Here is an 11367-nt window from a genome sequence, read left to right as displayed (position 1 = left end):
CTTACAGTTCAACTCACCATATATAGCAAATAAGACCCACTGCCACTGGCATGAACGCTAACACAACAATGCTCCCTTCCATTTGGTCGAAAACTAACCACGTGATCCCATCACAACTACTAAAACTCGGCACACTCCACCTAATATGGCCACTGTTTGCCAGCCATCTATTGTAGTTAGTTACTGACATGGAAGCCTAAGTTGGATGTTGCCGATTTGGAAAAGGAGCGCTTACATTCCCGTCAGCCGACCTTAGAACTCAACATTTAAGCGTTTAACTGAGTCATAATCACGCCCCTCACTATTATTTCCCAATCTGTTGGACGCTGAAAGATTTCTTTATACGAGAAACGCAATACAATCTGAACAGTTTCGCGCCATTGTGACGCCATGCAATCGCGCGCCACGATTGGGGCGGCCCCTAGTGACGACATCGATACGGCTTTTCCTTTTTTTATTCCACCAATTTGGGCTTTATATTGGGTAAGCACAAGTCAAAAATAGCTGTTCAGCCAACATCGTTTTATGAGTTTTTTTACGTTTTTCCTCGCTAAACAATTTGCGAGGCGTAAGCTGACCTTGTTTATCCCACCGCTATCTTTCGTAATGTGGAAAAGGATATCCTGCTTCATCGTGGATACTGGACATTTTCGTCAGATCCTTTATCAATAGTCCCTGCAGGTACCAGATAACCGACCCATTTGTCATCTGTCAGGGTATATAGTGATGTATGCTGACATTGTACTGGAGTTTTGGAAGCTAGAGTGCATTGAACAATTAAGTGTGAAGCTATGAACATTGTTTGAGGTGCAATTATGTCAATTTATGCATTTCTCGCTTAGCACACCCCATGAAGCTTTCTAGATGTTTTAGCCCCCGCAGCCATTAAGCAACTTCACAAAGTATATGCCCCATATGTAAATTGCCTAAAACACCTACACGATCACTCAATCATAGTACCATGTGCAAAGCCATGTTACCATGCTTAACAGGCCAAACTGAATGCAAATTTGAAAGCACAAGGTTAAAGAGGAATCAAGAACATGGCCGTAACGTCTTCTGGTATGCACCTACCACACCCTCTGCTAAATTCTATAACACTGTCTGCAGATGCCAGAAACTTTACATAGTTTAACAGGATGTGACAATCAAATGCAACCAGCAATAAACACATGAAGCAGAAAACCTGCCATAAGTGATAAGCCCAAATACCTGCACACAACTTAGCATGAAAGCCAACCTGAAAGAACAAATAAGCTCCGCAACTGTAACCGAGATTGTGGCCATCCGGGTATGAAGCCGGAATTGCCTGCTCCATTCCATTGTGCATGAAATGCAGCAACCTCGAGGCAATCCAAACGAGACAGGGAATGGGTCGAGACAAGCTAGACATTTATTATAACAACATGCAGCATACACTTCTTAAATACATATGGCAAAAACAATTTATATACAAGCGTTGTTCTGACTTAGATACAACAGTATGTACAGCCAGTCATTGCAAGAAACTTTGGCTCTAGCAAGGCCACCCAATGCACCATACAAGGCATGCAGGTGTTCTGGCCACTGGTGTTCAGTCCCTTTTTTTTTTCACAGAACTTTAACTGCAATACTGAGACGCGACTCAAAAAGAAAAGTCTTTCACAGGTCCGTGCCAGTGTGCTCAGTAGGGATGCTGTCCTCAATATGTGTAGCCTCTCCTACACTGTTGTTGTTATCTAGTGATGAGAGGTTCTGTTCATTGAAGGGACTGGCGGATCCTGCATTAGGTTCTTCTACTTGGTTTGTGCCAGAAGCAGCAAGTGAGGAGTCGATGTCCACAGGCATTGGGACAGCGGGCAGTTCTGGCGCTGCTGTTTCTTCTGCACCACCACTTGCCAGTGGGGCCATGTCAACAGTTTGTGACGGCTGGGCTTCCGATGTCACGGTCGCTTCAACTTCCATCGGAGTCTCGTCCTTGCTGCCGATCTTCTGGGAATCGGTGGCAGGAGCATGTTCAGGTGTGTTGTTGGTGCCGACCTGCTCAGACTTTGCTGGCACATCACCAACACTTGCAGAATTGGCAGCAGCACCACCATCTCTTTCACTGCCTCCGTCATCACCGTCCTGACTCATTTCACCAGGCTGCTCGGCCTCTTGCGCCTCCGCAACTTCTTGAGGCACGAATTCGACAAGTGCATCTGTCGGAGGCTTCCCTTCAAGCAGGTTTATCACTGACTGCACCTCCTTAACCATTGCCTTGCGCATCTTCCGCACGTCGTCCTTTCCTGCTGGGTCGACAGAGTCGAGCTTGATCATGAGTCGCGTCAGCATCTCATCGAGGAACTTGTACTGCTTGTCGCCAGGCTTGCCGCTGAAGTTGAGCACCTGCTGCCGAAGGTCAGCGAGCTCTAAGCTGATCCTCCGAATCTGCTCTTCTGCTGTAGTCTGTTGCTTCTGCTGCTGCTGAGGGGGTGGCTCTGAGCCTTGCTTTGTAGGCGTGGTGGCTTGTGGGCCCAGCTTGCCTCCGGAAGATGACTTGGTAGCTGTCGGAGTATTCCTAGAAGACTGTTGGCACTTCTGCCTCGGGAAGGTGTGTGCCCAGCTCTTCCCCGCTGCCTGTTCGTCCATCGGGTCGTCGACCTTACACCTGGCCATTGCTTCGTCACCACAGTCCATTTGAATGGGGACTGTCCGCACATTCTCTGAATCTCCAGACATGTCCTCATCATAGTGATCGCGGGATGCACTTCTCCGAGGTACATATCCATCCACCTCGATGGGTACAGTGTGAACATTTCTGGCTTCTCCGGTGGGTGCAGAAGCTGCTGCTGCGTGGTCTTTCGGGACAGCTTGGGCATATGCCCTCCTGGCGTGGCTTGGCTTGATTTCTCCGTCGGACGCATATCCAGAGCTGCTCGATCCCGTGCGTGGTTCCACCATGATGGGGATATGGTGCACTCTCGGTTCGTGGCGGGGCTTGGAGCACGAAGCCCCGTTGGTGGCGCCGTTGCCCCGCCCTCCACTGGAACAGCTGGACCGGCTGCCCTGGGACGACGTCTCCGACGCAGCATCGCCTTCGTCACCACCGCGTGAGGAGGAGGCGCCCTCGTGGACCACCTTGATGGGCACGCCGCCTTCGTCCAGGTCGGAAGTCCAGCCGCGTCGCATCCGCGACTGTGGCGATCCGGGCATGGAGCCGGAATTGCCGAACACGGAGCCGGTGTTGCGCCATTCAGGGTCGTCGTAGAAGGCGGGCTGCATGAGACAAAAATAGCGGAGGTAAGGCAATGGGCACTCGGGCCAACAGCACTAAGACGACAAAGACACCGTGCGAACTGAACACCTTCCCACCGACTGACTAGAAATCCAGCACGAGAACTACAATGGCAGCATTCGTCAGAGGAAGCTATCTCCAAGCATGGTTTCAGAGCACCGTTATGTAAATAAGGCTAATGTCTGCACCACCTATCCTACTTTTTTTACACAAGCAGCACAGCAGGCGATCAGCGTATTTTGCTTTCCATAAAACCGGCCTCTGAAAGCCGCTTGGATACCAGAAATTAACAAGGTCAAGGCCTATGAAGAAAATCAGTTCGCTCCCACACATTGCTGCCCATGAACGAAAATCTCGGCACCTGGGACTTTCGCTTGCGACTGGCCATTTGCAAGCTACGCCTGGCTGCCAGCAGGTCCGACCTACGAACGCTAACGTCAAAAAGACCCCCGCGACCTAGCTCCCAGTGAACACAAGCGAAAAAGAAGCAAGTGTTTCGTCGCGTTCTTTTAAAACCTCGCACTTCGGCCCAGTTTTTTTTTTTTCAACTGTCTAGCTTTTTCTTTTGGGCGTGACGTTTCCGCCTGTCAAACGGCATGCGCCCGTGACGTCGCACCATCTCTGCGGGAGGGAGCAGCTCCCTTCGCCACGCAAAATAGCAACCCCCACTGACCGCCGGCGTCTAAATATATTTCGAAGCAAAAAATTCCCCGCGCGTGCTGCGGCTGCCGAAGGAGATAAAAACGCGACAAGCACTACAGAAAGCGCCGCCAAAAGCAAGCGCCTCCCTCACACAAGCTCAGAATCCGTTGTTACCTCTAATTTTCCCCCCCTCTCCTTTCCGGCAGAGCGCTAAGCGAGCAGCACCGCTAGAGTTTTTGTTTGTTTAGCTTAAACCGCACTGCCGCTCTGCCGAGCGTTCAAGGTCTTTGGCCACACAGCTGCCTGAAGGTTGCTCGCGGGAGACCACTGCACGGTGCGTGGCTCCGCACGAACCCTTCGGCGGAGACTGGTTTCTAATGCGCTCAGCTCGAAAGGCGATGACCACGCTCCAAGCCAGCGAGCAGAAAAACCGGATTAATGAGGAAGACGAACGGATCAACGAAAGCGGGCGTCGTCAGGCAGACGACGACGCAGCGCGGGGCCAAATCGATGCGGACTCTCGTAGCCAAGCCAATCACGAAGCCCGGCCGACATGCGTTGGCTCGCCCGAAGCTGAACCTTTACCGCTGCTGACCCATTTATAACAGAGCGGATGTGAATCGGGATCGATGCCGTTTGACAACGCGAAAAGCACCGCTTAACTGAGAGCTATCGACCGCAGATGCGGTCGCCAAGACCGGTAAATCCAGCTGCTAGGCGCGAAATGCGTTGTCACACGTTGCGCAATACCCCCCGGGAGAGATCGTGTTCGCACACTGCGTTGCTTACCCTGTGGAATCTGCCGGCCCAGTCCGACGACCAAGAGGGAGGATTGGTCTCGTAGAACATGTTATCCTCTTCGGGCTGAAACCCGAATCTTCGCAGTATCTCCGATCGTCTCTCGTCCGAGCTTCGGTCGGGATTAAACTGAAACGGCACGCGTCTGTAGCTCATATTTATCGGCTACCCCCACAGCGCAAAAAACTTGCAACGGTCTCCCACCTACACGCAGAAAGGCAGAGAAGAGAAAAGGGGGGAAGCCGCGCACGTGACGTGTCTCGCGTCATGCTTTCGAACGACCAATCACCAACAACTGTGGCAAAACGTCATCATTTCAAACGACGAATCAGAACAATGCTGGCAAACTTGCAGCGCCATCGCGGCGTGAAAAATAGAACGAGAAACTTCTAGAAGCTCTCGAAATGCCTCGCTGTTTCGCTTCCCCGGTCGCCTCCGGCGCGTTCCTTCGGGAGCCGTCGCGAACATTCTAGAGGCGAGCGCGCCAAGTTCAAACGCTGCTCTCGCTCATTACTGCGGCATGAATGGCAACTGTTTCTTTCGCTGTCGTGCTGCTTGAAACGAACATTTTCCGGCTCAGTGAGGCTAATGAATGTTCGCTTTCGTCTAACGTCAACAAGCGAGTAAAAATATTGTCAGCATCCGCAACATTCGGCGACAGGTGCGCGGCTTATTTCTGGTCCCACATGTGCGCCTCAGTTGGATGCATGAATTTAGGTCGTCAAACATCTGCGCTCCATCCGTTGAGCCAACAGGCTTTCGGTTGCTCATTCCGATAAAAAAAAAAACTTTTTTCCAACTACTGAGCCATCCCAAGGCTATGTTTTTGGAATAAATAGCTGGCAGGCGTACTGGGTATGAGTTTTATTACTTAAATCGTCTTTCTTATAACGTCTCATTACGTCTTTCTCTGTCTACACGTGTGTGTGTAAAGGAATTTGAGAAAAAAGTAGTATTAGTAGTAGTAGTAGTAGTAACGAATTTTATTTAAGAGCAGAAAAAATCAACTGCTCAAAATGAGCTTCACTTGCCACAGCAGGCCAAGCTGATCTTCGCGAGAAGCTGCAGCCAGCTAGGTATGCATGGAGAGGACAGGAGATGTAAAAAGGGATTGGGACATGATAGGAGAAGAGACAGTGTGGAATATCAGCATAGAGATCAGGAAAACTGATGTAGGAGGGGTCAAAGCAGAATCCGCATTAAAAAAAAAAGTCTTGCTGGAGTAACGAGTATGCTGGCCTTGATTTTACGAAGGATACGAGCCTGGAGTATAAAAGGGGGTATGGGGTAGCGATAGTGGCGAGCTCGTACCTGAACTGGAGGTAGCACTGCGATATGGCTTTCGTGATCACAAGACCCTCGTCACACAGTGCTGGGCTGGCCCAGTGGATCACCAGAGCCTGGTTAAGAGTCTCGAGGGCGAGCATATTCCACAGCTAGCTCATTTCCAGCGATCCCTGAATGCGTCATTGGGGTGCACCTTAACGTGACTGCACGAAGTTTCACGTCCAGAAGCGGGGTTTATGCTTCGATTTTGAAAGCACGGAGGGCGGCTTGGGACTCAGTGCACACGATGTACTGCTGAGTCGGGGCAAGGTGGCAATCCAAGTGAACGAACTTCTGGACTGCATGTACAGTCGAGATGATCTCCAAGGTGGTGCAGGTCGAATTAGGGGCTACTGGTAGAAGAAAGGGGGTTAGGAGTCAAAGGGCATTGTATGAACTGAGCTGCAGAACCTGGAGATTCCTGCATTGAAGCGCCGGTGTGTATTGCAGTGTGACTGTGCAGAGGTGTGGTAGGCAGCTTGGACCTACCTGCGTGTCGAGTGAAAGATAGGAGACAATGTAGTTGCGGGGAATGGCGACACGAAGGTTGCAGACATGTATGTGGGAGGCCAAGGACCTGAAGGGCACTGGGGCATGGGTGGAATGTGAGCCTGAGAAAGGTAACTGGTGGACAGGCGAGCAAGTTCGATCGCGGTAAACATTAAAGGAACACTGCGGACAAATCGAAGCTGGCCCGTTGCTGCTGAAGCTATTTCGAAGACGCGGAACGATGCTTTACCTTTTTTTTTAAATTTTTGATTGCGCGCACCACCTGACAAGGCGATATATTCTTTATAATTATTATTCTTTGATCCCATGGCTCCAAGTCTCTGCCGCGTGCAATGCAAAGCATTGTTTGTTATTTTATTCACTTATGCGCTGCAAGTAGAGAGCAAACAACGCACGACGAGATCGCGGGCCACCTTGCAATTTAGTTACCTGCGCAAAACGCGCTTGACTTGTGGCACAAGCTGCTGAACAGCAGTTCGCGACGCACAAGAGCCGAGATGGCGACGGCCCTTGTGGCGCCACCTGTAAGGCACAGACAGAACTGCTCTGTACAACACCACGGCCTTGTCTCGAGAGAGAGCGCGCGCGCTCTACCTCGAGACTGGCCGTGAGCGAACGTGGCGATGTGGCCTCCGCGATCGCCACTTACAGCGCGTCGTTTCGCTTGATCGCGGAGGCCACGGCGTGAATAAACTAATGTCGAGGCAAGGGCGGCGGTACGCTCGGCTTCCTAGTGTTTAGCGGAACTCTCAGAGGCAAATCTGGCCCGTTGCGGCGCGAGGGGTTGTACACGCAAAAACTAATGAAGATAATACCAGCGTTTTCCGGGCTCGCATCAACTTCGGTTCCTTTCTTTATTTTAATTGCTTATTTCCTTTTTTAATTTTGTTATTTTCTTTGCAGATTTAAACAGCTTGACCAAACTGTAAGTGTTCCTGGGCACACAGACCTGTGATTAAGAAATTGCCCGGAGGACTCCGGGTATTTTCTGAAAGAAAAACATGGATGTAAAAACGAAAACATGATAAGAACTCGAAAGCAAAGGGCTTCACTTATGAGGAGGTCGTTGCATGGTCATCGTTCTTTGTAAATGTGTTGGCAATTGAAGGCTGGCCCTTTGTAGGACCGGTATTTGCCAGCACATTTCCAACATTGAGCCGATGCTCTGCGCTGCCAGGGCTCTCTATTCCGGTTTTGCGCCAGTGTACGCCCAGCGCGGCGGCGCGCAGCAGCAGAATCGATTCCTTCCCGAATGTTCTCGACGCTACGCGACGCTGACCGCTTCCACGCGACAGGCGTTGTACAGTAGGTGGTGCATGCATGGATTCGCGAAAGGCTACTCGTGGTCGCCGCGTAAAAGTTCGCCATTATACTCTTGCAGGAAAAATTATCATTATATGCATAACAGCGATGGCGACACGAGAGGTATTTCGTAGAATTCGTTTAGCTCGTTCAAACGGCGGAAAACTCGGGTACCCACTGGGCAGTGTTATAAATACTGCCAGGGTGAAGGAGGGGTTAAGTCGAACTGGTTGGTTCGTGATTTGAACAGAAGACGAGAATATGTCCAACATTCTTGGATAAAAAAATTGAATATTTATTTATATATTTTTATTTATTTACAACATACTGCTAGCCTCATTGTGGATGCTTTCGCAGGACAGGGATAAATTACACACACACATAAAAAAAACGTTTACGGTCAGGTTAGTGCAGGAATGAAAATAGCAATAATTGCTTGCAAAATAACTTGAAAGAAAGGAACATTAAGGCAATGCTATACAATCCGATAAATCATGTGCGCAGAAAACAAAATAAAAACAAACATTAACAAACATTTCCAAAACAGTGCACTTATTCCGATTCAAGATTTGACAATCCTTCCAAAAAAGCATCAAACGAATTACAGGTGACCGCATCATTCGGCAACGCATTCCAATCTCGGATGGCTTAATTGTGGAAAGAACGAAGATTTGAATGTGTCACTATATAATTATAATTGGTTTTTGGGGAAAGGAAATGGCGCAGTATCTGTCTCATATATCTTTGGACACCTGAACCGCGCCGTAAGGGAAGGGATAAGGGAGGGAGTGAAAGAAGAAAGGAAGAAGAGGTGCCGTAGTGGAGGGCTCCGAAATAATTTCGACCACCTGGGGATCTTTAACGTGCACTGACATCGCACAGCACACGGGCGCCTTAGCGTTTTTCCTCCATAAAAACGCAGCCGCCGCGGTCGGGTTCGAACCCGGGAACTCCGGATCAGTAGTCGAGCGCCCTAACCACCGAGCCACCGCGGCGGGGCAATGTGTCACTATGAAATCTGTACTCGGTAATGTAGTTTAATGATTTAGAAAATGACAAGTACTTATTTTTTATTTATTTTGAAAGCATCATTTAAAAGTAGAAAAAGAAACTTTAACCGCAAGAATTTGGCCCTATTTTGTATTGTTGAAAGACCAGCTTTGCGTAACAGTGCTGTAGTGGAATCGCTACGACGGTACTTGTTATAGATGAACCTAATGGCCTTTCGCTGAACGCTTTCTAATTGATGAATGCTGTGGTTAGTCGACTGAAACCAACAAATTATGCTATATCCTAGTGCTGAACGAACAAGTGAGGTATACGCTAATAATTTGGTGTCAGGTGCAGCAGCTTCAACGAATAGAGCGCAGTAAGTGCCTTAGATGTTACCTATATACGATACATGCCTATTCCATTTCAAATCCGATGAGATCAAAATTCCTAAGTACTTATGTTCTTCAACTTTATTTAGTTTCTGGTTCTCAATTTGCCATAAGTAAATATTAGAGAATTTTTTGTTCCTGGTTACTGTCAGAGAGACAGTTTTATCTAAGTTAAGCGTCATCTGCCAGTGTTTGCACCATTCGGAAACTTGCACTAGTGAGTTGTTAAGAATTAATTGATCTTCATAGTTACTAATTTCTTTGTAAATGATACAGCCGTCTGCGAACATACGGACCGTACCGTCGATGTTGTCTGCCACGTCGGTCGTTTATGAAGATAAGAAAAAGAAATGGAGCTAATACTGTGCCTTGAGGCACGCCGGACACTACTTGAGCACATCCCGAACGTTGCCCTTCATATTCAACGAACTGGAATCGATTTGTCAGATAAGCCTGAAGCCATTGTGTTATATTCCCAGAACCAAACAATATGTGTAGTTTGTGAAACATTTTTGGGTGCGATACTCTGCCAAATGCTTTGGATAGATCGAGAAATAAAATGTCTGTCTGCCCACGATTGTCGATAGTTAAGGCGAGGTCATGAATGGTTTCAATTAATTGCGTTGTAGTTGACAAGCCTTTACGGAAAACGTGTTGGCTGCTGCAAATGAAATTACTTACTTCCACGTAAGTCACGATATGTTTCAGAATAATGTGTTCAAAAATTTTACAAGATGCAGAAGTGATAGAAATGGGGCGATAATTATAAGGGTTGTCATAACTTGCACTCTTATGAAGAGGAATTATTTTAGTTATTTTCCAGTCGCGTGGTAATTCACTAGTTTAAGTGATTTCTCATAAGCCTAAGGTATCTGCATATCCATATTGCGTACCTTCTAAGGAAAGGATTTGTAATATTGTCTGAACCACTGGCCTTTTTGACATCCATGGCAAGCAACAAGGACAGGACGCCAGGTTCAGTTACTGTTATTTCCTCAAGTTTTGAGGTTCCATCAGATATCAGTGGGTCTCTGTCGGGTAATATGATATTGTATGCTATCGTTATAGAAATAATCCTTTAATGATTCAGACTTCTGATGAGCAGCAAAATCGTTCTTTTAGAGCGTTTCCATCACTCTCACGAGCAATTAAGACTTCCGCAGAAAAAATGCGGGAAACTCTTTTCACGACAGCAAAAAACATTAATCGCAAGAAATTCAAGCCTGCCGACGGGAGATCTGCGGATATATTGATTGTTTTAGTGAAATATAACATATGAAAAAAAAAACTACGTTCAAAACTTTTCTGTTCAAAAATGCCTTTGTCTAGAATTGTTCGGTATGAACGGCGCTTTGAACACGCGACACAAAAAAGAAAAACATGAGAGATACTAAACCGGGCGGGGGGGGGGGGGGGGCAGGGTGTTGGATCCCCCCACCAACAGTGTCATTGGCCAGTACGACGATGACGTCATTTGTGCTGGAGCGGGTGCCAAATCTTCGTCAGACCCTGCGCTCTGACTACAGCTCCGTGAGGTTCACGCCTGGAGTCCGCCATGTTCGTTAACGTAGCACGTCGAAAGACCATGCGCAAGCCTGCGGCTTGCGGCTGTCCGCTTGCTAGTCGAGAAATAATGTTTTGAGATGTTGCACGTGGCGATGAAACGCGCTTGCCTTTGAATCTCACGCTTTTTGCCTGGAGAGACGATCAATTGGTATGCATACCGACATACATGCGACTTGACACGCAGAGTTGAAGTTTACCCGCCGCGGTGGCTCAGTGGTTAGAGCGCTCGGCTACTGATCCGGAGTTCCCGGGTTCGAACCCGACCGCGGCGGCTGCGTTTCGATGGAGGCAAAACGCTAAGGCGCCCGTGTGCTGTGCGATGTCAGTGCACGTTAAAGATCCCGGTCGAAATTATTCCGGAGCCCTCCACTACGGCACCTCTTTCTTCTTTCACTCCTTCCTTTATCGCTTCCATTACGTCGCGGTTCAGGTGTCCTCCGATATATGAGACAGATACTGCGCCATTTCCTTTCCCCAAAAACCAATTATATATAATAATAGAGTTGAAGCTCGCTTGACCTAAAGGGACCACCCAGGCGCTACAGCACAGCTCACCCTATCGAAGAGGCGTGCAGATAGGTGCTG

At 48.4% G+C, this 11367-nt stretch overlaps 1 protein-coding gene across 2 annotated transcripts; it reads right to left on the bottom strand.

Annotated features, from left to right (window-relative positions):
* Positions 1 to 1371: 1371 nt before the first annotated feature.
* On the bottom strand, positions 1372 to 4925 carry stv (BAG domain-containing protein starvin). Of its 2 annotated transcripts, none has more exons than XM_077633985.1 (2): positions 4688 to 4925; positions 1372 to 3237 (listed from the first exon to the last, which is right to left on the bottom strand). In XM_077633985.1, the coding sequence occupies exons 1-2, from the start codon at positions 4850 to 4852 to the stop codon at positions 1642 to 1644; spliced, it is 1761 nt and encodes a 586-aa protein (XP_077490111.1). In that variant the 5' UTR covers positions 4853 to 4925; the 3' UTR covers positions 1372 to 1641. The 2 variants fall into 2 exon arrangements, with proteins under 2 accessions (XP_077490111.1, XP_077490112.1); XM_077633986.1 differs by lacking the exon at positions 4688 to 4925 and adding an exon at positions 3618 to 3771.
* Positions 4926 to 11367: the final 6442 nt, after the last annotated feature.

This window comes from Amblyomma americanum, chromosome 8 (assembly GCF_052857255.1).
Source record: "Amblyomma americanum isolate KBUSLIRL-KWMA chromosome 8, ASM5285725v1, whole genome shotgun sequence".
Classification (NCBI taxonomy): domain Eukaryota; kingdom Metazoa; phylum Arthropoda; class Arachnida; order Ixodida; family Ixodidae; genus Amblyomma; species Amblyomma americanum.
This window is presented reverse-complemented; position numbering and strand designations above follow the sequence as displayed.